The sequence below is a fragment of the Rhinopithecus roxellana genome, chromosome 20, assembly GCF_007565055.1.
Source record: "Rhinopithecus roxellana isolate Shanxi Qingling chromosome 20, ASM756505v1, whole genome shotgun sequence".
NCBI classification, from domain to species: domain Eukaryota; kingdom Metazoa; phylum Chordata; class Mammalia; order Primates; family Cercopithecidae; genus Rhinopithecus; species Rhinopithecus roxellana.
Genome location: NC_044568.1, coordinates 69,444,011 through 69,471,117, shown reverse-complemented (window position 1 = coordinate 69,471,117; position 27,107 = coordinate 69,444,011). Strand labels below are relative to the sequence as shown.

Here is a 27,107-nt window from a genome sequence, read left to right as displayed (position 1 = left end):
AAGGTTAGGGGGTGAAGGAAGATTAGTGAAGTATTCTGAAGTACTAACGTGGACATGAAGACCAACAAAGTAAGTCCACTCCACAGTGGGACAGCTGGTCACGCCGCCAATGGCTCACGGTGTCAGTGGACAGTGGCTTTCATGGTCTTTATTCCAGATCAGAATCACTGGAGCAGCTCATGTAAAACCACGAGTTCCAGCAAAACACCAAGAACCGCAAGCCCATGTGTTCAGGAATTATCTGAGTTGTATCAGAGGGAATTAGGTGGTATTAATTGGGAAACTGAGAAAGAATAAAGCTGAAGTTTCACAAGAGTGACTACAAAACACAGATTCTGCACCTTTGTCCTAAGAGATTGTGAATCAGGAGGACTGGGTGAGGCCCAGAAACTGCGAGTCACTCAGATGCACGTGGGGCCATGGACAGGTGCTGAGACACAGCAATGGAATGAACCCCTGGACACAGGGGGCCCTGAAGGGCATCCCAGCACATGGCTTGCCACTCAGGAGCTACCAGTGTCACTGCCGCAGCTGTGATATTCTGGCAGGACACAGAAGACCACTCTCCCATCCTCCTGTCTACACAGTCTTCCAGCCACACCGCCCTTCCGTTCAGAGATGTAGATCAGCAGCTGCTGTGGGCCCCGTCCACAACCTCAACTCCAAAATTCTGACACTCCATCACAACAAATAGTAATACCACTCTCATGAGCAATTTTAAATAAGCAGCACTCCTGATGAATCTCCTGCATCTCAACTTTAACAATGGTGAAGTTAAAATAAAATTAAAAAAAAAAGAACGATGAAGTTTCCATAATGCAGTTCTTTAAAAAAAAAAAAAAAAAAAAAAAAACCTCACATTAGAAATAACTCTTACAGGAGACCACGTGGGAGAACCTGAAGATGAGGCCCCTCTGGTCACTGAATGTTCTCAGTCCAAGACGTGTCCCACTTCTACACGGCGTTTTGTGAAAAATGTCAGAAAGCCCAATCCAAAGCTTAAGCAAGACGTCACTAAGAATCAGGTGGGTTCCGCTTCTAAAAGGACCACCCTTGAACTTCTCCTCACTCAACTAAAGTGGCTTCAACTTCCTGCATCACAACCTACCCTGTAAGCCGATGGCCCACCTTCCCTCCAAGGCCTCCTGAACTGGTTCCTGCTCAGCCCCCAACTTCCACTCACGCCGTGCTCCCTTCCCTCATGGTGGCCTTTCTGGACTTCTACCAGTTCCTACATAAGCCAGTGCTCTCCCAGTCCCATGGGGTCTCTATGGCTTCTTCTCAACTTTCCAGTCTTGCCTTTAAATCTCCTTCAATGTGGCCTTCTCTGATGGCTCCATCTAAAGAGGTCCCTGTGTCAATCTGAACCGCTGAGTGCTACTCAGACCTCTTGGAGCAGTTTGTAATGATATATTTTCCGTGGCCACTACACCCTCCATTTCATGAAAGTGGAGTGAGCTCTGGGCACTCCCAGTTGCCTTCTGGGGAGCCGACTCCAGCACGTGAGCCCACAAAAGGCTTTCAACACGTGACAAATTAATTGAATAATCATATCCTTCCCTTCTTCAATTCTACCCAATGATGTTGAACTCCTATAGAAATTAGGAGGGGAGAGGAACAAGAGCTCCCTGGCCCAAGACCACGTGGCTGAATCACTCCAGGAAAGAGCTGCAGAGGGCACCAGGTGACTGGGCACTGGAGTCCTGACTGGGATTGTTTGGGACACCAAATTTAGTTGGATACCCCCCAAAGCATGACAATAAATGCAAATATGTTCGACACCTCATATTTTTATTTTTTCACTAAATAGATCTAGATTTCTTTCTCTTTTTTTGAGACGGAGTCTCGCTCTGTCACCCGGGCTAGAGTGCAGTGGCCGGATCTCAGCTCACTGCAAGCTCCGCCTCCCGGGTTTACGCCATTCTCCTGCCTCAGCCTCCCGAGTAGCTGGGACTACAGGCACCCACCACCTCGCCCGGCTAGTTTTTTTTGTATTTTTTTAGTAGAGACGGGGTTTCACCATGTTAGCCAGGATGGTCTCGATCTCCTGACCTCGTGATCCGCCCGTCTCAGCCTCCCAAAGTGCTGGGATTACAGGCTTGAGCTACCGCGCCCGGCCTCTAGATTTCTTTTTAAGTGTTTACCCTCAGTGTGCAAAAGTCTGCGGGTTTTGAGGCCAGATACAATTTTGAAAATTCAAAAAGACTACAACACGCATCTGAGGAACTGCAGACAAACTGTAAGCACGGGCTGGTGAAGCATTCCTGGAAGGCTCAGGGCTACAAAAACATGACCTCAGAACATAACTGAGGAGTTTTAGGCTTTGCAAACAGGAAGCTACATAGCTTTGAATAACCCAAACCACTCAGAGTCTCAACTTGCTCAGTTGTAAAATGGGACCTGGAATGATGTCTCTCAAGAGGCTATTGCAGGAATAGGGTAAAAATTACCTAGAAAGATGTCGGGGAGACCACGTGTGCTGGTACCCCACTTTTCCACCAGTTCCCTCTGGTTCCTACCACTATGTGGAGCACTGAAGGCTGTTCCTGGGTCAGGCTGCCTCACAAAGGCACATGTGGGCACAGCCCCATCTGTTCTGTGCCCTCCAGGGTCAGTGGTGTCAGTTTATCCCCAAGAGGCATCTATAGATCTGTCTCAAAGTCCACAGGGGTTCCTGTGAGACAGTGGCTACCAGGCAAGCAATGCAGTTTCCATGGACAAAAATGCTTTCTCAGTTTACCCTGAGAAGACCAGAGAGAGAAGCACAAACAGAAGAGAGGGAGAGAGAAAGACAGGGGGTGGGGAGAGAAGGGGAGAAGGAGGGATGAAAGAAGGGAAAGGCAGGGCGGAGGGGAGAAAGAGAGACAGGCAGAGATGAAGAGAAGTGGTTCTACTTCTGTTAGACGTCTCGAAGACAGGCAAAAGGATGAGATGCTGTTGCTACTCCTTCTCCTAATTACTCTCCAGAGCAGGAGTTTTTAACTGGGGGAGACTATGCCCTGGGGAACATATGTCGGTGCCTAGAGCCATTTTTGATTGTCATGGCTTGGGGGAGAAGGTCATAAGCACCCAATGGGTAGGGACAGGGATACTGCCCAACATCCTCTGGGGCATAACCAGTTCACAGCAGAGAACTGCCATCAGTGCAGAGGCAGAGGGGGGCCTGCCCCGGGCCAAAGGGCTCCAGCCCTCCTGCAGGTGAAGCGAATGAGTAGACTCTTCGCATTCTCCGCGGAACCTGCCCTTCACAAGCATACCACATCTGCCAAGTTCAGCCCTCTGGAGCAGTAGTGGAGACAGCAGAGGGGCCCAGAGCACAGATTCTGTCACTAAGTTGTGGATCAAGGAGAGGGGATGAGGAAGTGGGGCTGGACAATATTTTAAAAGAGAAAAGGGAGGAAAATGTTAGGTCAGCATTTCCCTGACTGTAAAACACAGGAAGTCTTGGAAAAAGCAAATGCTTTCACTATGAAGCCAAATGTGCTCCTGGTTACTGAGCAGGCATAATCGATGACAGCCAACCCCACAGTCCACACTGCTGTCCTTTCAGTGAAGACTGGAAAAGGAAGCCCAGGAGAGAAAAGGATTTGTGTGGAGACAGAGCCCAGCATTATGCAGGTCAGTACTGTTCCCTGAACTTGAGGGGCTGACCTAGGGTCCTCTGGGCTCTGTTCCGGGTTCTGGACCTGTACTATCAGGAACAGGGCAATCCTGGTAACAAAAAGTTGATTAGAAAGAAAGCAGCATATCAAGGAAAGTTACAAGGAGATGGTCAGAAGAAATAAAGAAGTCCTAAGAACTTCAGGTTGTTTTCATAGTTTTGAGAGCAAGTTTTGTTACTTATTTTCTTGCTCTCTAACCCAGGCTAGAGTGCAGTGGTGCGATCTCAGCTCACTACAACCTCCGCCTCCCGGGTTCGAGCAATTCTCCCACCTCAGCCTCCTGAGTAACTGGGATTACAGGTGTCTGCCACCACACCCGGCTGATTTTTGTATTTTTAGTAGAGACGGGGTTTCATCATCTTGGCCAGCCTGGTCTCGAATTCCTGCCCTCATGATCCACCCGCCTCAGCCTCCCAAAGTGCTGGGATTACAGGTGTGAACCACCATGCCCAGCCTCAACCACCTTTTTAAATGGAGGTACCATACAGCAGGGAGCCAGCACCTGACAGGACACCCCATTATTCCCATTTCCTGATTTTATCAAACAAGAAGAGAAAGAGATCTGGCTCTCTCTGCTTCCCAATAGCCTCAAAACTTCTAAGCACCGTAAGCAATGTTAATTACTTAGTTTTGAGGAACGATCAAGGTTATATGAGACACATGAGAGGAAGCTGGATGAGGTGAAGGATATACAGAAATTCTCTGTACTATCTTTACAACAAATACTTCAAAATAAAAAGTATAAAAACCTGAAAGACAAAAAGCAACTTTTTCTTTTTTTTGAGACGGAGTCTCGCTCTGTCGCCCGGGCTGGAGTGCAGTGGCCGGATCTCAGCTCATTGCAAGCTCTGCCTCCCGGGTTTACGCCATTCTCCTTCCTCAGCCTCCCGAGTAGCTGGGACTATAGGCGCCCGCCACCTCGCCCGGCTAGTTGTTTTTTTTTTTTTTTTTTGAGACGGAGTCTCGCTCTGTCGCCCAGGCTGGACTGCAGTGGCGCGATCTCCACTCACTGCAAGCTCCGCCTCCCGGGTTCATGCCATTCTCCTGCCTCAGCCTCCCGTGCAGCTGGGACTACAGGCACCCGCCACCGCGCCCGGCCAGTTTTTGTATTTTTTTAGTAGAGACAGGGTTTCAGCGTGTTAGCCAGGATGGTCTCGATCTCCTGACCTCGTGATCCGCCCGTCTCGGCCTCCCAAATTTTTTTGTATTTTTAGTAGAGACGGGGTTTCACTGTGTTAGCCAGGATGGTCTCGATCTCCTGACCTCGTGATCCGCCCGTCTCGGCCTCCCAAAGTGCTGGAATTACAGGCTTGAGCCACCGCGCCCGGCCAAAAAGCAACTTTTTCTAAACATAATCCTCTCACTTTCCTGTGATCTTCCCAAATCACTACGGCAGCTGTGAAGGCCAGGCTCCCAGCAACAAGTACACGGGGGAGAGATGGCTGCTTGTGGTCTTCACCCACCACCAAGTGCACACCAGACATGCAGCAGCTGGGGTGAGCAAGACAGGCTGGACAAAAGAACGCACTACCCCTCAGTGTTTTGAAATAAAAGAGATTCTATTATTTTGTGGCACAAAAGGAGGTATTTTCCCATTAATATCTTGATTCATCAGGTTGAGAAGAGATAAGGATAGTTCCTATTTCATAGATTTCCCACCTATAAAATCCATTCAAACCTCAGGGAGGATGAAGACACGTGGAACCATCTATCGTGTCGGATATAACACACAAGTCATCAACAGAGTATTGTCCTTGGAAGATAAATGTCCTTCATCTGACGGTAATACAAATCAGTGGGCTTCTACTGATACCATGAAGCCACTAACAAACAGGATGTGTAAGAAAAGCCAGTCTCTCTGGTTCTCATGATTCTGGAGAGAAAGGTAAAAGTGATTCGTGTACATGGATTTTCTCCATCAACAAAAGGAGCCTGGGAGGAGCGGCTGAATCATCCTCACCTCTCCTGTTGCTAGCTCATCACAGAAAATGTTAAAACTCACTTAGAGAGCTACTCATGAGAAATCCGGGTTCTCTTCCTATCACCTACTGACACACTTTTAGTTACAGATTTTCACTATGAGCGTGATAAAAATCCATAGATCACAGCACCCACTGGACAGCCACAGCACTGAGAGCCAAGGGTAACTTACCATATTTGGCACGTTGGTGACTGAAGTATTCTTGATGTCTGTAGGGAAGGTGGGTAAACTGTTGACCATGCTCTGTTTGCTGGCTAACTGGGGGTTCACTCCAGTGGCTCCCATTGGCTGCCCTCCAGCTTGACTAAAGGGCTGTCCAAATGGACTTGTGTTCCCAGTTATTCCCACCTGAAACAAAAAGAGGTAACGTCAGCTGTGGTGATGCAGTCACATATAAAAGGAAGGGCCTGGGAAATGCTCACATGGTTTTCTATGAAATACTCATTGCAATGATAAATTCAAGGTTCATTATCAGGTTCACATGCTCCGATCAGAAGGCTCATGAAGCTGCTACTAGCAGCTACTCTCTCCTCACCCTACACCCCATCCCAGAAGAAGCCTAGCTGTTTCCCCCCACCCTCAGCCACTCTCCTCACTTAACCCCTCCTGCCCCAACAACGGCACCAACACCTGAAGAAGGTCATTTGGAAAACAAAACTTTCCGAAGTTGCTACCCAAGGGGAACTCTTTCAGTTTAATCCTTAATCACTCTATAAGTATCTAGTTTCTGTTAGGTTCCCCATCAAATTGGAACTAAGTTTCCATTAGTTCAAAACAGGGAGTGGAAATATTGCAATGAAATGATACAACACCTGAGATCTGCTTTAAAATACACTTGACCCATGAGCAACATGGGTCTGAACTGTGTGAGTCTACCTATATGGACATAGTTTTTAATCTCTCCTGCTCCCCTTCAACCTCCTCAGCCTCTGCCACCCAAGAGATCAAGACCAGCCCCTCCTCACCCTCCTCAGCCTACTCAATGTGAAGACCACGAGGATGAAGACCGTGGTGATGACCCACTTTCACTTGGTGAATGGTACATATTTTCTTTTCCTTAATGGCTTTTTCTTTCTTTTTTTTTTTTAATCGAGACGGCGTCTCGCTCTGTCACCTGTCGCCTAGGCTGGAGTGCAGTGGAACAGTCTCGGTTCACTGCCAACCTCTGCCGCCTGGGTTCAAGCGAGTCCTCTTGCCTCAGCCTCCTGAACAGCTGGGACTACAGGAACACGCCACCACATTTGGCTAATTTTTTTGTATTTTTAGTAGAGACGCAGTTTCATCATGTCGGCCAGGCTGTTCTCAAACTCCTGACCTTAGGTGATCTGCCCACCTTGGCCTCCCAAAGTGCTCGAATTACAGGCATGACCCACCACGCCCAGCCCCTTACAGTTTTCCAGTAACATTTTCTTTTCTCTAGCTTACTTCACTGTAACAATACAGTATATAAGACATAAAACACGAAATTTGTGTTAAGCAACTGTGTATGTTATTGGTAAAGCTTCCGATCAACAGCAGGGGATTAGGAGTAGTTAAGCTTTTTTTTTTTTTTTGAGACGGAGTCTCGCTCTGCCGCCCAGGCTGGAGTGCAGTGGCCGGATCTCAGCTCACTGCAAGCTCTGCCTCCCGGGTTTACGCCATTCTCCTGCCTCAGCCTCCCGAGTAGCTGGGACTACAGGCGCCCGCCACGTCGCCCGGCTAGTTTTTTGGTATTTTTTAGTAGAGACGGGGTTTCACCGTGTTAGCCAGGATGGTCTCGATCTCCTGACCTCTTGATCCGCCCGTCTCGGCCTCCCAAAGTGCTGGGATTACAGGCTTGAGCCACCGCGCCCAGCCAGTAGTTAAGCTTTTATGCAGTCAAAAGGTTATAAGCAGATTTTCGACTGGCAGGGTCAGCACCCTTAACCCCTGAGTTGCTCAAGGGTCACCTCTAATCCACTGGGCAGGAGGAGGTAGCAGGAAAAGGGCACAGATGGAGAGAGCCTGGTAAGGTACTGATCATCACTAACCAAGCAGTAGGCGATGGGTACACAGAGGTTATAGTATCCTACCACTGTACGTGTGTAAAATTTATTTATTTATTTATTTTTTGAGAGTGTCTCACTCTGTCACCCAGGCTGGAGTGCAGCGGCATGATCTTGGCTCACTGAAACCTCCACCTCCCAGGTTCAAGCAATTCTCCTGCCTCAGCCTCCTGAGTAGCTGGGGTTATGGGCTCGTGCCACCACACCTAGCTAATTTTTGTATTTTTAGTAGAGACAAGGTTTCATCATGTTGGCCAGGTTGGTCTCGAACTCCTGACCTCAGGTGATGTGCCCACTTCGGCCTCCCAACATACTGGGATTACAGGTGTAAGCCACTGCACCCGGCCTAAAATTTTCCATAATAAAGTTTTTTATAAAATTAAAGTGAACTGAAATCAAATATATAGTAGATAAAGGCGGGACAGGGAAAGAGGAACCCTCAGCTATGCTTCCGTGAGGGCCTGCAACCAACTGGGATTCCTTCCATCAACAGACATGGGCCAAGTTCCCTGATGACCCCCAGCTCCAGCCTCCACAGGTCAATTCAGGAATTGCCATGGCAATATCCCAGTGCCTACCTTTCTCTCTGTGGAGGAACAAAGGCTAATTAAGAAACCAGATGCTTGGGCTGCCTGTCTTTGCTTTTTCGCAAAGCTCTAATATTCCACCTTCTGTCTATTGTGTGCTCTGCATTTCTGGTGTAGTGGTCAGTTTGATGGACTGCGAAAGGTCCCCACATACGGAAAACCTCCCAGGGGTGAGTTTCCAGTCAAGAAATCATTGCTTAGTTCTCTCAATCAGCCTCACCTGGTGACTGCCACACCAGCATGTCCACTCTGGGTAACTTACATTCCTTCTATGGACTTCAATCTCCTCGCCTGTAAGATGAGTGTCTTCAACAAGAAGGATCGCGTTATTTCTTTCAGCTCTAAAAGTCTAGGCTACAAACAAATCAACACTCAACACAACTGGCCCTTTCTGCTGAAATGCTCGTACAAAAACACAAATAAAAACTAAAGGAGTAAAACCAGAAAGTTCTAGCTCTATGCATTTTATACACAGGTGATTTCCTTCCACATGTAGTCCTCCTAGGTGACATTTCTCACCTTTTTGAAAGCAATCACATTCTAGCCACCACTAGGCACTCTACTTACGTGAACTGAGACACTAATTCTTCACCAAATCCACAAACCAGACTCAATTTCGAGTTCAAGTGACTTAATCAAGGCAAGATGGTAGCTCAATAAATATTAAGCACATTTCTGATTTGCAAGAAGCTTCCTTCAACTGTCATCTGAAACTTAATTGAAGCAGGAATTTATATTTTCAGAAACTACTACACTAAATTAATTCCATGGGACAATTACTACTCTCAGAATTTGTCTTATTACATATAATAAAACTGCTGAAACATTGTTCTCAGAAGCCTAGAATTTGAATACAAGAACACGAACAACAACAAAAAATACAGTTGTTTTTTTCCAGTTCCTAAATTTCTCACTTTGGACAAAACATGACAGAACACATGTACTCATCTTCCCTCAATCAATTCATCCTCAAAGTCAACTGGTATTCACCAAGTGCCTGCTATGAGCCAAGCCCAGTTCTGAGGTTGTGTAGATGCATTTCCCACTTATCATGGAGCTCGCACCTTGTGTCCACCAATTTGACAAACAACAAAAAAAAATCAGCGTCTTTTGGAAGTTTCTAATTAATTAGGCCCAGCATTGACAAACCAAAGTCGGTGACAGCTGATGGGGTGGGGAAGAGGACAGGTAACCATCTTCTTTCCACACCAAATGCCCAGGTACCCTGGCTCCAGAGAAAAGGGGACAGTACCAAGAGGCCAGCGTGCTCTGAAAGGGGTCCCATGGACCTCAAAGTTCACCTGACTTGCTTCAGAAAGTTTATTTCCAAAACTTCCCAGATATTTTGACAATTTTCCTAAGATAGCCCTGCCAGGGTGAGTATGAGGTGTATGTGTGTGATCAGGTGGGTAATACTTGCCTGGCCTGGGGCCTTTTTCTAGTTGGTCAATGTTGTTTATTTTGTGTGTGTGTATTTTTGTTTTTGAGACACAAGTCTCGTTCTGTTGCCTAGGCTGGAGCGCAATGGCATGATTTCAGCTCACCGCAACCTCTGCCTCCCAGATTCAAGCAATTCTCGCGTCTCAGCCTCCTAAGTAGTTGGGTTTACAGGCAGACGCCACCACATCCAGCAAATTTTTGTATGTTTTAGTAGAGACAGGGTTTTGCCATGTTGGCTCACACTGGCCTCGAACTCCTGGCCTCAAGTGATCCATGCACCTCAAGCCTCCCTAAGTGTTGGGATTACAGGCATAAGCCACCACCCCCGGCCATAACTGGTCAGTTTCAAAGGGCAACCCAGTATTTGGAAGAGCTCTGACAGATTTCATCAGGAAACGTGTTTGTACCTTTTCTTCTTGGCCATCAGGTAAGACAGCCAAAGAAATAGTCTCACCAAGTTTTTACCTTGATTCTCACAAGGTAAAGAACATGGCTAGTCAAAGATCATGAACAGTATGTAAGGAATGTCCAGCCCAAAGGGATCTACACAATTCTCAAAAATAAGGGGAAAAAAATCCCGTCCTTAGCCTATAATAAAAACAAATAAAACCCAGGTTATATGCAGGAGGTTAGGATTCAAATCTCTGGCACCAGGGCCAGCCCCAGCCTCTCCTTATCAGAGCAAGTTACTAACCAGGCTAAAGAGGTCAGTTCTCCCACAGGGTATCACTGCTCATTGCCCAGGCAAGGCTACCTCCTGGTGCCAAACCACCTCCTGGCAGAACTCAAGAGCCATGAACTGGTCCTAGGCTGCAGTTATGAATAAAAACCATTTGCTTCTAGAGATTCTAGATTTCTGAATTCCTAGTCTATATCTATTCTCCATTAATCAAACTGAGCACTGCGGTCCCCAAGCCTAGGCTAACATATACTTTTTAGGACCAATGCCCAAAATGAAATACTAACATCAAGATGTCTAACTCTAATTAATGAAAATCTACATTTCTTTAAATGTCCCAACAGGTACTTGATAATAATTTGGTAGGTCAGGTGCTCATGCCTGTAATTCCAGCACTTTGAGAGGCTCAGGCGGGCGGAGCATTTGAGGTCAGCAGTTCGAGACCAGTCTGTTCAACATGGTGAAACCCCATCTCTACTAAAAATACAAAAATTAGCTAGGCATGCTGGTGCATGCCTGTAATCCCGGGATGAGACATAATAAACTGCTTGAACCCAGGAGGCAGAAAATGCAGTGAGTCGAGATCTTGCCAATGCACTCCAGCCTGGATGACAGCAGGAGACTTTGTCTCAAAACAAAAACAAAAAAAAATTTTTTTTTTTGGAAAGCTGGCTTTTCAACAAGGTCATCAGGATTTGGTTTAATGCTGCTAGAGAACCTCTATATAATCTTTTAAAAAGTTTTTTCATTTTTAATTTTGGCAGGTACATAGTAGGTATATATATTTATGGGTTACATGAGATTTTTTTACAGGCATGCACTGTGTAATAATCACATCCAGGTAAATGGGGTATCCATCACCTCCAGCATTTATCCTTTGTGTTATAAACAATCCAATTACAGTCTTTCAGTTATTTTAAAATGTACAATTAAATTACTTTTGAATAGTCACTCTATTGTGCTAGCAAATACAAAGTCTTATTCATTCTTATTTTTTGTATTCCATATACTCTTTTAAATAAAATTCGAAAAGCAGAACAGAGCAGAATAGTCAACTGTTAATACTAAAATGTATATAATATATTAACAAATTAAAACCCATAAAGTATTTATATTCTGCCTCATTCAACAACAACCCATGCCCATACATATTAGAAGCTTCTTTCTTTTTTTTTTTTTTTGAGACGGAGTCTCGCTCTGTCGCCCAGGCTGGACTGCAGGGGCACGATCTCGACTCACTGCAAGCTCCACCTTCCGGGTTCAAGCCATTCTCCTGTCTCAGCCTCCCAAGTAGCTGGGAATACAGGCACTCACCACGATGCCCGGCAAATTTTTTGTATTTTTAGTAGAGATGGGGTTTCACCATGTTAGCCAGGATGGTCTCGATCTCCTGACCTCGTGATCCACCCACCTCAGCCTCCCAAAGTGCTGGGATTACAGGCATGAGCCACCGTGCCCGGCAGAAATTTCTTTTACTCTATTCTTCCTAACAGAACTCCTTTAATCATTTAATTCAACTTTAATCTCAGAAAAAAGGAGAAGTTAACTATAGTAAGTATCCAAAAAAAGAACAAGAGCTTCCACAATGAAACTAAGTTAAATAATGCCTCACAGCTCTCCCAGGTTTCCCATGAAAAAGCATTGTGACCAAGCGTATCAATCAATTTAACTGTTTGAGAACCTACTTCTGTTTTCTATCACTGCACTCAGAGAGTAAAAATATGTAATCCACAGTCCTTGTGTATAAGAAAAATATTGAAGCCAGATCCTGAGGTTTCCCCAACTCCAACCACTGCCCCCAAGAAAGAATGGGGGTGAAACTGGATTAGCCTTAACATGACTGCAGTGTGAGCTCTGATGAGGAAATTCCTCTTTAAGCTCAGCTCAAAACCCAAGAACAATACAAAGAGGCACCTGCAGCAAATCCTGGTGCTCAGCCCAGCCCATCCATCAAATCCTGCTGCTGCATGCCTGAGTTGTGTGGCAAGTAGGTGAGTGACCATCATCAACAAAGAGGAGGGAAAAGGCAGAATGAGTGTCTGTCTACTCCAGCAGACACGGGTACCATGGAAAGTACAAAGTACCACACAGCTCTAGAGGATTATCTGTCACATAAACGCTTATAATAATCTATCCTGAACCTGTTTTGGTCACAAAACTAGGATAAAACTTCTCACCTTCCTGGAACATTCTCTGTATCCCCTGCAACATACCAGGGATGCAGCAGAAGGACCCAAATGAATGAACACGCCATGCCACGCAGCCCCTAGGAGTAGAGCCAGGAAGGTGGTGGTCAAAGAACCATGAGCAAGTAACCAAAGTCAAGGCACAAAGAGAGTCAGCACTGGCTGGAGGGGGCGTCGGAAGAGGCAGCAGGAACAGTCCCCTTTCTATCTTCAAAACTGCCAAACAAGGATCTCAGCTACTAGTTGGAGTGGACAGCTACCTTCCCACGCTGAAAAGTCAGGCAGAACGAGAACAGGCCCTCGGAGTTGGTTTTCGGAACGGTGAAACGTGTGTGTGTGGTATCACAGGAGATACACAAGTCTAGTCTGGCTATAAAATGGGCCCTCTGTGCTACATCTTTGGGCCAAGAAAACCCTGGCTTTGGTACAAGGCCCCACTCATGCTCTTACCCAGAGCTTTCCACTTAGACACAGAATTACTGACCCATCAGCCTCCATGGTCACTTCTGGCTGCCAACAGCCTCCTCTGTTTACCTCAGAATGTGGGACAAATACTAACATTTTCTACTTGTAATGATATGACAGCTATCAAAACATTCATAAGAAAACAAGTTCCAGGCTCAGAAAGACCAGAAAGATTCTCTCCACTCACTACCCAGGAGAATTATCTCTACTATCACGTAACTCCCCTTCTCTCAAGTGAGATCTAGTCTCGTAAAAAAGTTAGTAAACAGAAATCCAAGAAGTAATTAAGGGGTTTAAGGAGACAGAAAAGTCAGGTCAAGTCCTTCAATATCAACAGAAAAACTCCTGATACTGAAAAGGGGTTTAGACTGAAAGGTCATAGAAGAAATCATCAAAATAGAAGTATCTCCACAGAACAGGTCTCTACAATAGTAGCAAGCCAGGCATCCATTTTCTTGCTCTTCTGTCGAACAAGGTCAGAGAAACACATTCTTTGCAGTTAGGGCCAACACAGGTTATAGCTCCTCTCCTGCCATCCACAGACCAAACTCCACTGAGAGGAGGCAATGGGCCAGGTAGTCCATGGGGGTAGGGGAGGGAGCACTTGGGTGGGCACCAGTCCACAATTTTGTGTGATGTTCATTTTTGAGGGACACTCTAAGATCTCCTAAAGATTAAGAATACTTGTCCTTGGGGGAAGGAAACTTCCTTCATGTCCTTCATTTTCAGGGAAGGGCAAGCTGGTTCCTAATCTCACACAACCCCGTGCCACGTATGGGAGCCTTTGCAAATAGCCCACTTCCAGAGACATCAACCACTCTGACAAAAAAACTCCCCCAGTTTTCATCTCCTAATGTCCTTTTGAAGCGCACACTCACAAGAAGGGATTGACCATAACCACTTATGAGTACGCCCCTGAGGGGCCACCAGGTGACCAATGGGGGGTCGGGGAGGAGGATGGCCAGAAATGCACTGCGACGCAGAACTTGACCTAGAGTTGGCCAGGCCATCAGAAACTCTCAGTGCAGCAAGTGGCGAGTTTGATGTTTGGGTTTTCTTTTTTTTTTTAGATGGAGTCTCACTCTGTCGCCCAGGCTGGAGAGTAGTGGCACCGTCCCAGCTCGTTGTAACCTCTGCCTCCCTGGTTCAAGTGATTCTCCCATCTCAACCTCCTGAGTAGCTGGGACTACAGGCGCATGCCACCACGCCCGGCTAATTTTTGTATTTTTAGTAGTGATGGGGTTTCACCGTGTTGGCCAGGCTGGTCTCGAACTCCTGACCTCAAGTGATCCACCCGCCTTGGCCTCCCAAAGGGCTGGGATTACAGGCGTGAGCCACCGCACCTGGCCTTGAGGTGGTTCTGAGGAGCCCAATAAATCCGTTTTTGCAGCAGCTGACTACTTCAGCAGTTTTCCTCACGCCTCAAGACACGCCTCAAGCCACACTGCATAGCAGAGCCCTCACAGGAAGTGGGCTTTGGCTTGGGTCGGGGGGGGGGGTCACTGATGCTGGTCAGAAACACAGAGAGGAACCAAAATATGATGTTTTGCAATGACAAGTGGAGAAGTAAGACTAGTTAAAATCTACCACTTCATAGGTGAGGAAAGGGTCCCCAGAAAAGCACAGGGACACACTAAATCAGCCTGAGAACTCAGCAGGCGCTCCCCACAGCCCCCACAGAGACTTCGCCCTTGCACGGGGACTCATCACCTCCCTGCTTAATGGAACTCTGTCTCCTTCAAGCTCACCAGCCTCACACCAGTACCTGGGACAGAGACAGGAACTGTCTATGAAAACAGGGTGGCAAAGTGTGGGCCGTGGGCAGCCCAATGCCTCTTTATGAAAAAACAAAATTTTTCTTATTGGAATACAGCCACAAATACAATTTCATTCATAGAGACAGTATGCCACTGTGGTCAACTATGTGGGCTCTGGGGTATCTGAATGGTGGCTCCGCCACCTGCTAGGGATTTACTTATACCTCTCTGCACCCTGGTTTTATCATCTATAAAATGGAGATCACAGCACCTCCTCTAAGGGTTGTGTGAGAACTAAACAAGTTCCTATATGCGAAGCACTAAGATAAGCAGCTGCCACAGTGAGTACCAGGGGTGAGGAGATGAGAGACAGGTTTGGGAGGAATCATTCTACACTACATATGATTTCTTTCCTGACCACGCTTAAGCAGTAATGAAATAAAGGAATGCTTTTCAGAGAACGTGTGATGGTGGAGAGTGGTTCCAACACATAGGGCGACAGGGAGAGGCCAGCTGGGATTATTGGCATTTGATTATGAGATATTTTCAGAGAAACACTTGCGACAACAACAATCTTGTGCATTTGCTATTTGTAGAAACACTCTGAAGGGGCCATTATTTTCCAATTGTCCTGGTAAATCACAAGTCTTTCCAGTTTTCATTCTACATTGTTTTATAACTTTAAAAACAATAAACTCAGGGTGCTTATTTCAAACTTAAAGTAAATCATAAGCAGTAATGACATATGATCAAAAGACCCTCGCCTAACATTCTTGGGTTGAAAGTTAAACCAAAATATAGAAGAATTGAACATGAAAGAACACTCCCACGAAAAAAGAAATTGATGCAACTACCAGTCATAAGCCAGCCACGACACAGCAACAAACTTCCATTTGATGCGGCTTCAGCCTAACTTGACATATTTTTCAAGCTGGAGTTTTTAGCATCTTTCTCCACAAGCTGGTACACATGTAAAACCACAAATTCATATAAGGTGTAAAAAAACAACTCAGTTCAGTACACCAAGAGCAAAAGTTTGCTAAATAATTTAATAGCCAGAAATATTTATTGTTTTCAATGACATAAAGAACCAGAACTAACACAGACTACGGCCAGATCATTTGTAAGGCCAAAAGCATTTTCTCCTGGCAACCTACCATTGTTGGAAGAAAGCCAAGAAAAGCAGTTTTCATGGAAAGACATGACTGCATTCAGTTGTCTGCTGTCACCCGCTTGCTCCTGGAATCCTTCCAGTATATCAACTTGGCAAATATAGAGTAGGGAGAAATACACCACTGATTACAGTGCCATAGACAGCACTTGGCTGTCCAGGGTGAGCCTGGGACAGGAGAGCTTGGCTAAAGCACCTCGGCAGGTAAGCAGCCCACCTTCCCCCTCAATTGAACTCTTATGTGCCGCCAACTTTGAATGCATTCAAGAAAATGTGCAGCCCCCAGGTCTGAACATTTGCCCTGGAAGGATAAGTCCTAATTAGAAGACTAGTAACAAAATATCTAGCAACTCCCAGTGTATTTCATTTGAATAATGTCTTTCCAGAAGCATTCTTCCTCTTCTTGGGTTAAGATCCTCCCAGGCATGAGGATCGCTTGAGGCCAGGAGTCTGAGCCCAACCTGGGCAACAAAGCAAAACCCTCTTCTCTACAAAAAATAATTAGCCAGGTATGATGGCATGTGCTTGTAGTCCCAGCTATTTGGGAGGCTGAGGTGGGAGGACTGCTTGAACCCAGGAGGTCGAGGATGTAGTGATCCATAATTGAGCCACTGTGTACACAAACACACAGCCACGACCAGAATGTGACTTAGAAGAAGAGTGGAAATGCAGGCCTGTATCTTCACTGTTAGTCACCCAACTGCTCCAGAAACTGCCAGCAGTGAAACCGGCACCCTAATACTATTGGTACACCCTGGCAGGTCTTTACAGTTACAGATGCTGGCTCCCCAGGGTGCAGTCCACATTAAAGCATAAGCAAAAACAATGGGTCAAGGTCACTGGACAAACTATTTCTAATCCTGTTTCTGCCCCAATCAGCCATGTAACTGGGACAAACCTCTTGGTCCCTTAGCTTTCCTCATCTATAAAATAGTAATCATTTAGATTATCATTAGGTGATCTTCAAAGCAAGAGACTGGAACATGAGGGATGGACCTGAATGCATTTAGTTCCCAAGTTTCCATGGCGAGGCACACTTCTAGTCAGACAGTGCCTATTTGAGCAGCAGACCTTTCCAGCAAGGAGCCCAGTAGGTAGCTATCACATCACCACCCACCCCTAGCTCTCTTCAGCAGTGATGCTCTTATCTTTAGGACACTGGAAGTTGAAAAGGCTACGGCAACACACACACACACACTTATCTAGGAATGCAAAGTGTGTTAAGGTCTTCCAGAAGGGAGATACCGTGCAGTGGTGACGCACACAGGGCCATCTTCTCCCAAGCCAAAGGTAAGCGACACAAGCCACAAGGAAATCAGACATGTGCTGTTAACAGGTGTCAGCAACATTGACTGCTAAATGGAGTTTGAAGAGGGAGAGGGGTCCTGACTGGGAGGCCAGCAAGAGGGTCAAGAGCTGGGCCTGCAAAGGCGAGCTAAATGGTAACAGCCACAGTCGATGGTGGCTATGCCTCTGCAATCTCGCCATGAACAGGAATGGGGTGAAACACCTCTGGGAGGGGCCTGGATAGCCACGAATCTTGCAGTTTCAAAGTTTATCTCTAATCAAATAATCTAAATGTCCACAAAAAAAATGGTAAGATGTGCAGCCATCTGGCTGGGGGTTAACTGACAGAGCTAACGTGTTAATTAAAATGAACACGGAAACTGGAAAGCTCAGGAGAGAGCTGGTTATTCATGCTGATGGTTAGTCACAAAAGGCAAGCACTGTCTCAGAAGAGCATCACTCATAACATCGACAGACAGGAACAAACACTGCTCTGATCTCTCCACTCAAATCCTGACGGACTCAAGTCAAGAGTGACTCCCACCTCTGGCCACTCCCATCCCCACACGCCTTTGCCCCACTGAGCCCACAGGCGGCGGCAGCACACCTAGGCTGAATCACACCTGGACAACTTGGAGACTACAACTGCCAAGCAGGCCAGTGCCTCCCGTTGTAGAGTAACTCTCTAAGTAAAATGTGCCAGGTTTTTAGGGGAGAAAACACACTCCGTCCCCTCCCTGGACTGTCCCCAATCTCTATGTCCAATCACTCCCTGTGCCTCAACAGTGTGCCCACTCATCACTAATATATACACTCCTGTTTGCCATTTACACAGGGCCACACTAACTTCCGGTTTCTTGCTTAAATGGGACAGCACATGGGAAAATGCTCTGAAAACCACAAAGCACTGTGCAATCTTGAGGTGGCTCTAAGATCTCTTTCCAAAAATAGAGCACAGAAAGTCTCTAACATGTGATAGGACTCTATAAAATAAACAGATTTTGTACAGTACTGAAAACAGGTATGCATCCTTACTACAACAATTTAAAATCAATAACTGCAAGACAATGTATAAAGTTGGCATTTCTCAGTATTGTCTATCTCTTGCTTTGTTCTAGGAAGGATTTCAGATGGCTTGTTTTCCATTTCATTCTTCATTACTTGAAATGAAAAACATGAAATGAATAATATGACTCACTGCTAAGGGCATTAAATTTTTATTTAGTAAATAAAAATGCAATCCCTGCAATCACACTACTTCAGACCATGTGCCATTTTCTGAAAGCCACAAACCACAGTGCCACGTTCTTGTCCAAAAATGTGTAGTAATTATAAAGATGTATATCTATGGAAGTATGGCCTTGGAATTAAGACTAGTTGATAAGCATTTACACTTCCTGACAAGAAAATGTCACTGACATTCAGTTCCTAGCTCTAAGTGGAGGGCTCTGGACACCTGCCTTAGTAGAGCACCCAGAAAAGCGGTTCAGTCCTCTTTGGACAACAAAAAAGAAAATGAGATCTACACACAGTTACAAGGCATTTTTTTATCAAGTAATCAAAGATGATTAAAGATGCTTGAGGGAAGCCTAATTTGTGAGTAACTTTGCCTTTATTTTAAAAATTACTAAGACAAAATCTCTTGTTTCTGAGATTCAGCCACACCATTTGAATCTCTTATAAGAGACAAAGTTTTCATTAAAATGTCATTGTATATCTTCAAAAGCATAGAGAAAACTGTAATAGAAAAAACTACAAGGAAGAATTCATAATCATATGAACAGGTTAGAATAAATGAATCAAATCTATATGTATGAATTTTAATATTGTTCTTAAAAAAGCAAGATGAGGCCAGGTGTGATGGCTTACGCCTGTAACCCTAGCACTTTGGGAGTCTGAGGCAGGTGAATTGCTTGAGCTCAGGAGTTTGAGAACGGCCTAGGCCACATGGCAAAACCCCATCTCTACAAAAAAAAAAAAGAAAAAAAAAGAAAGCCGGGTGCAGTAGCATGCACCTGTAGTCCCCTTGGGAGGCTGGGGTGGGAGGATTGCTTGTGTCCCGGAGGCAGAGGTTGCAGTGAGCCAAGATAATATCACTGCACTTCAGCCTGGGTGACAGAGCCAGACTCAGTCTCAGGACGGGGGGCGGGGGGGAGGCGGTGGGGAAAGCAAGATGAATACCTATCATGTAAAAGACACTTTCATTTTTACTGTTAAAGTTGATTTCATTTAGTAAAAAACTATGAAGAGACAGATCTCCCACAATGAAGAAGTCCAAATTAATTATGTAGACACTTTGCCTTAAAGAGGGTAGAGTATAAACCCCCTACCCTTAAACATAGTGACTCCTTCCAAAGAGGATAGCATGGAGGAAGGAAAAGGAGCATTATGGTGGAGAAAACTGAGAGGCACGATCTCAGCCAAGTGGCTATGGGCAGCATCAACCATAATAGTAAGTCACCATGACAGGATGTGCCCTTAAAGTGACGTGAAAATGGCCCTTGGCTGCTATGATCTTCCTTTCAAAAGTCCAAAAGCCCAGTCTCCCCATGAGAAAAACATCAGACAAATCTGTACAGAGGCGCATCCTATAACACACCTGACTAGTTCTCCTCAAAACTGTCAAGGTCATTAAAAACCAAGGAAAGTCTGAGAAAATGTTACAAGCAAGAGACGCCTAAGGAGACAGGATGATTAAAAGTAATGGGGTATCATGGATGGGATCCTAAGACAGAAGGACATTAGGGGAAATTTAAGGAAATCTGATTAAAGTGTGGACGTCAGTTAATCACAGGTATCAATATTGCTTCATTACTTGTGACAAACATAGGAAAGGTGAGAGGCTAGCAATAGTAAAGTGCGTGGGCAGCGGGGAGGAGATAAAGAACCCTGTCGTACTCTCTTTCAATTCTTCTGTAAATCTAAAACTGTTCTCAACATACAGTCTACTCAGTCAGTTGCACTACCTGTAGTTTCATCTACTCAGAAAGTTGAGGTTTGAGGATCGCTTGAACCCAGGAATTCAAGGCTATAGTACACTATAATCATGCCTGTGAACGGTCACTGCTTGGGCAACATAACAGGAAGACCTATCTCTCTAAAAGAAACTTAAGTCTACTTAAAAAATGAAAAGAAAAAAAAAAACTATGAAGGAAATGTGATAAATATCAACAGGCATTAATTCTAACAAAAACGCAGGTGTTGGTTATACTATCCTTTGTCCTTGTGTTGAAAACTTTAAAAACTCAGAACATAAAAATCAAACCTTTCTCTGCTACCATAATTTAAGAAAAATATTTTTCAAAAAGTGATCTTGCTTACTTTTTATTTTATTGATTGACTGACTGAGACGGAGTCTCGCTCTGTTGCCCGGGCTGGAGTGCAGTGGCACAATCTTGGCTCACTGCAACCTCCCCCTTCCAGGTTCACAAGATTCTCCTGCCTCAGCCTCCCAAGTAGCTGGGACTACAGGTGCCCGCCACCACGCCCGGCTAATTTTTTGTATTTTTAGTAGAGATGGGGTTTCACCGTGTTAGCCAGGATGGTCTCAAACTCCTGACCTCATGATCCACCCACCTTGGCTTCCCAAAATGCTAGGATTACAGGCGTGAGTCACCATGCCTGGTTACTTTTTATTTTTTTAGAGACAGGGTCTCACACCATCGCCCAAGCTGGAGTACAGTGGTGCAATCACAGCTCACTACAGCCCTGGCCTCCTGAGCTCAAGCGATCTTCCTACCTCAGCCTCCCGAGTAGCTGGGACTACAGGCACGTGCCATCACACCCAGCTAATTTTTTAAATGTTTTATAGAGATGGAGTCTCACTGTGCTGCCCACACTGGTCTCAACTTCCTTGGCTCAAGCAATCCTCCTGCCTCAACCTCCCAAAGTGTTGGAATTGCAGTTGTGAGCCACTGCACCTGGCCAAGATCACTTTAAAAAATAATGTTTAAGAAAATTAATTATGCTGGCCTCTTGCACATAGGCCAAGGTACATCTTTCTAGCCAGAAAAGCTGACTTCTTTTTTGGTTTGTTTTGTTTTTGAGACAGAGTCTCTCACTCTGTCACCGACGCTGGAGTACAATGGTGCAACCTCAGCTCACCGCAACCTCTGCCTCCCGGGTTCAAGCTATTCTCCTGCCTCAGCCTCCCGAGTAGCTCAGATTACAGGCATGTGCCACCACACCCGGCTAATTTTTAATTTTTAGTAGAGATGAGGCTTCTCCATGTTGGTCAGGCTGGTCTCGAACTTGTGACCTCAGGTGATCCACCCGCCTCGGCCTCTCAAAGTGCTGGGATTACAGGCGTGAGCCACCGCGCTTGGCCGAAGCTGACTTCTTTATGGGTCTTACAAAAATTGTTTGGCTGAATTAGTATTTCGGATTAAGAGCCATAGCCCAATAAGACCACAGGCAAAGCTTACAGCATACAAGGGTATGTTTCTAGAAAGGAATAAGCGTACATTCTTTCATTTGACAAAAATAGTCCTGGGAAATTAGACTCACTCTCCAGGTTATCTTTCTATAAATTTTGTGTATGGGGGAAAACCTGATCCACATATAGAAAATAAGGTCTTACGTGTTTCCCCACCATAGTTTGAATACAGCTATATTACACACAAAATGACGTAGTAGAAAAAAATACAGACTTGGAGTCAATCATAGGTGGATTTTAAGTAAAAGTCTACCACTTTCAAACATGTGTCATCTTGAATAATTTTCTGGATAGGCAGGAAAGGGGTTCAGAATATTTTACTCCTTGTTATAAAAGACATATGGCAACCAACTCACAGGATTATTAAAAATGAGATGAAGCAAGATCATGTTTGCAAAGCACCCAGCACAGTGCCCAGTACAATAGGCATGTCCTTTTCTGCTCTTCCTCTTACTGTAATTCAGGAAGAATAAATATAGTAATTGTTATCCTTGCTCATACCGGGATCACACTGAAATTTTATGCTATAGTCATATACATAATTTTGAAAAATGCAAAAAAAAAAAAATACATGGTAATCAAAATAAAAACCCTTAGATATTTTAACTTGGTGACAGATGGACAGCAAATTACTGTCTCTGGTAATTTGTATAAATGTAACTCTTTTTAAAATACAGCAAAAATATTTTGGAAAAGTTGATCCTTGAAGTTATGATTTGGACCCATTTACATTAAGAATGTTAGATGTGGCACTTCCCAAGTTTCTACACTGAACTTAAACCTCAGACGATTCAGAAGATGAGAGATAACGTTTAAAGTGTGAAATACACAGTCACTACGGGATAACCGTTATATACCATAATGTTATGTTCACACCATTAAAATGGAGAGTATCTCCCAGTGTGACCACACACAACAATCAAATCACCAACACCTCCTAGGGCTTACCGGAGGTGTGACTAAGCGTGCAGGACTACAAAGGAATTGTGAATTGAACAGATTCCAGAGGTGGCACAGTGCTAGAGACAAAGAAGTTCTGATCAGATAGAGTTTCAAGATCTTGCTGAACACCCCAGGAATTAAACGGAGACCCCAAAAAAGACCATGTCTAAGGAACAGGGCTTCAAGACCTGTCCTAAGTAAGTATAAAAACAAGCTTTGAAAGAATCAAACTGATCTGAGTAATTAAGTGCCTGCCAGAACAAAACACACTATTAAAGGACAATAAAACCCATATTCAGCAATGTTATCCACCATGTCCACTGCACAGTCTAAAAGTACTGAATATGCCAAGGAGCAGGAAGATGTGACACATAACCAGGAATTCTATATTTAAACAAAAAAAGACTGCAAATGAAACAGATGGAGATGACAGAGATGTTGGAATTTGCCTATAAAAGAAGAGCAGGAAGGGAGAAAAAAAAAAGAACAAAACGTAAAAGGGGCAAACAGAAAACAAAAAAGATCAGAAACCTAAACCCAACAATTATCAACATTAAATATAAATAAACTAAACACTACAATTAAAAGACTACGGTTATCAGAATAAATTAAAACAATATCTAATGCTATGCTGTTTAAAACAGACATACTTTAAATGTAAAGACAAAGTTAAGAGTGTGGATGTGGTGACTCATGCCTGTAATCTTGGCACTTTGGGAGGCCAAGGTGGGCAGATTGCTTGAGCTCAGGAGTTTGAGACCAGCCTGGGCAACATGGCAAGACCCTGTCTCTACTAAAAACATAAAAAAATAGCCAGACGTGGTGGTGTGTGCCTGTGGTCCCAGCTACTCAGGAGGCTGAGGTGGGAGGATCGCTTGACCCGGGGTGGGGGGCACAGGTTGCAGTAAGCCCAGATTGCGCCACTATACTCCAGCCTAGGTGAGAGTGAAATCCTGCATCAAAACAAAAGAAAAAGAGTGGAAAAAAAAATTGTGAATGCTAATCATAAGGAGGCTACATTAAACATAAGAAAAAGGAGACAAAGAATATCAGCAAAAACAAATATTTCATAATGATAAAAGGCTAAATATACCAGAGGCATAACAATCCAAAATACATATTAACCTAATAAGACTTTCAAATCACACGAAACAAGTAGTTACGTTTTGTTCTGACTAAACGAAAAACTAGACAAACCTACAATTATAATTGTAGATTTTAACAATCCTCTCTTAGTAACCAACAAAACAAAAAAAACCAATGAGGATTTGAACACCATCAACCAATTTATTCCTTTTTTTTTTTTTTTTTTTTTTTTTGAGACGGAGTCTTGCTCTGTGCCCCAGGCTGGAGTGCAGTGGCGCAATCTCGGCTCACTGCAAGCTCCGCCTCCCGGGTTCACGCCATTCTCCTGCCTCAGCCTCCTGAGTAGCTGGACTACAGGCGCCCGCCACCAAGCCCGGCTAATTTTTTGTATTTTTAGTAGAGACGGGGTTTCACCGTGTTAGCCAGGATGGTCTCAATCTCCTGACCTCGTGATCCACCCGTCTCGGCCTCCCAAAGTGCTGGAATTACAGGCGTGAGCCACCGCGCCCGGCCCAACCAATTTACTCTAATTGACAATTATGAAACATCATGTCCCACAACTGTAGGATACACATTCTTTTTTTTTGAGACAGTTTTTGCTCCCTGCCCAGGCTGGAGTGCAGTGGCACAATCTCAGCTCACTGCAACTTCTGCCTCCTGGGGTGAAGTGATTTTCGTATCTCAGCCCCCTCCCCAAGCAGCTGGGACTACAGATGCGCACCGCCATGCCTGGCTACTAATTTTTTTTGTATCTTTTTTTTTTTTTTTTTTGAGACGGAGTCTGGCTCTGTCGCCCAAGCTGGAGTGCAGTGGCCAGATATCAGCTCACTGCAAGCTCCGCCTCCCGGGTTCACGCCATTCTCCTGCCTCAGCATCCCGAGTAGCTGGGACTACAGGCGCCCGCCACCTCGCCCCGCTAGTTTTTTGTATTTTTAGTAGAGACGGGGTTTCACCGTGTTCGCCAGGATGGTCTCGATCTCCTGACCTTGTGATCCGCCCGTCTCGGCCTCCCAAAGTGCTGGGATTACAGGCTTGAGCCACCGCGCCCGGCGTTTTTTTGTATATAGAGACAGGTTTCACCACGTTGGCCAGGCTGGTCTCAAACTCAAGTGATCTGTCCGCCTTCGCCTCCCAAAGTGCTGGGATTACAGGCATGAGCCACTGCGCCTGGTCATTCTTTTCAAGTATCGACAGAATATTTGTCAAGAAAAACCATTTGCTGGGCCGTAAGACAAGTCTCCAGTTTCAAAGGACAACAATCATACAAAGCACGTTCTCTCAACACAGCGGAGTTAGAAACCCGCAACAAAGTATCTGCAAAATTCCTACGCTAAATACACTTCAGCAGAATTCACGGGTCAAAGAATAAATCACATGCAAAATAGAAACATTTTAAACTAATTTTAAAAATGTATTAAAATTTGAGATGCAATTAACAACAGTATTTGGGGCACTTTTTTAGGTTTATGGATTTAAAGGATTCCAGGAAATGGGAAATGAAAAAGACGCACAGGGTTTAAGGAGAAATTTATTGCCCAAATGTTAATATTGGAAAAGTCTACAATCAGTGATACAAACTTCTACCCCAAAATAAGCAGAAGAAAATAAAGACAGAAATAAATGACATAGAAAACAAACAAGAAAAGGCTGACAAAATCAAAAGCTGGCTCTTTGAAAATATCAATAAAATGGACAAACCCCAACCTAGATCAATGCAGAAAAAACAAGAGAGTACACCAGACATTATTATAAATTCTATCCACATTAAGAAAAGAGTAGAGAGGCCAGGCACGGTGGCTCACGCCTGTAATCCCAGCACTTTGGGAAGCTGAGCCAGGTGGATCACTTGAGGTCAGGAGTTCGACACCAGCCTGGCCAACATGGCGAAACCCTTCCTCTACTAAAAATACAAAACTTAGCCAGGTGTGGTGGCACACGCCTGTAATCACAGCTACTTGGGAGGCTGAAGTGGGAGAAGTGTTTGAACCCAGGAGGTGGAGGTTGCAGTGAGCTGAGATGGCGCCACTGCACTCCAGCCTGAGAAACGGAGGGAGACTCCAACTCAGCTAAAAAAAAAAAAAAAGAAAAGAAAAAAAAAAACAGTGGAGAAACGTTATGAACACCTTTATGCCAAATCAATTCAAGAACTTAAATAAAATGGATATATTACTTAAAAATACAAATTACCAAAATGAGGAACAAGCAGCAGAAAATCTGAATAACTAATACCTATTAAAGTAATTGAATCATAATTTTAAAAGCTTCCCACAAGGAAAACTCCAGACCTGGATCGCTTCACTGGTGAATTTTATCAAATATTTAAGGAATAAATAATACTGATCTTAGATGAACTTTCAGAAGAGAGGGAACAATTCCCAGGTAACTTCATGAAGCCAGTATATTATTGTTACCAAAACCAAATAAGAACACTCCAAAAACCAAGAAAGTTATAGACCCACATCACTCATGAATATACCAATCATGTTTCACCCAAAGACAAGGATATCTTCAGAGAAAAGTGTCATCAGGTGATTCTGGTCACTGTGGCAACTCACACTGTGGGTGTACTTACACAAACCTAGATGGTGCAGCCTACTACACACCTAGGCTGTACGGTATAGCCCACTGCTCCCAGGCTACAAACCTGTACAACTTGTCACTGTGCTGAATACTGGAGGCAACTGTAACACAACTGTAAGTATTTGTGTATCTAAACATAGAAAAGGCACAGTAAAAATATATTATAGTCTTGTGGAACCACGGTTGTATATGTAGTACTGCTGTTGACCAAAATTCGTTATGTAGCACACTACTGTGGAAGCATAAATCCTGAACGATATTCTAATAAATCAGATCCAGTAATAAAAAAGATTAACACTCCACAATCAAGTGGGTTTATCTCATAGGAATGTAAGGTTGATTCAACATTCAGAAAGATGTAATTCACATTCAAATTAAAAAAAAAACCCGATTCATCTCAATAAATGAAGAAAAGACATGACAAAATTCAGTACTCACTTATGATCAAAAGACTCAGCAAACTAGTAACAGAATTCCTCATCCTAATGAATGATACCTAAAGCCTACAATAACATTATACTTAACGAAAGGCTGAATGCTTTTTTCCCACAGGTCATGAATAAGACAAGGGAAGAACACTGTCACTGCTTGTATTAAACATTGTACTGGCGGGGCACAGTGGCTTGCATTCTACACTCCCAGCACTTTGGGAGGCCGAGGTGGGCGGACCACCTGAGGTCAGGAGTTCGACACCAGCCTGACCAACATGGTGAAACCCCGTCTCTACTAAAAATACAAAATTAGCTGGGTGTGGTGGTGCACGCCTGTAGTCCCAGTTACTCAGGAGGCTGAGGCACAAGAATCGCTTGAGCCCCAGAGGTGGAG

General features: G+C 44.6%; 1 protein-coding gene across 2 annotated transcripts in view; it reads right to left on the bottom strand.

Annotated features, from left to right (window-relative positions):
• The window catches only part of CREBBP (CREB binding protein), a 162,457-nt gene that overhangs the window by 86,440 nt on the left and 48,910 nt on the right, over positions 1-27,107 (bottom strand). For both annotated transcript variants that reach the window (XM_010376035.2, XM_030924411.1), the window contains exon 3: positions 5,815-5,991. In XM_010376035.2, coding sequence (XP_010374337.1) covers positions 5,815-5,991 — 177 coding nt within the window. The remainder of the gene's footprint in view (positions 1-5,814; positions 5,992-27,107) is intronic.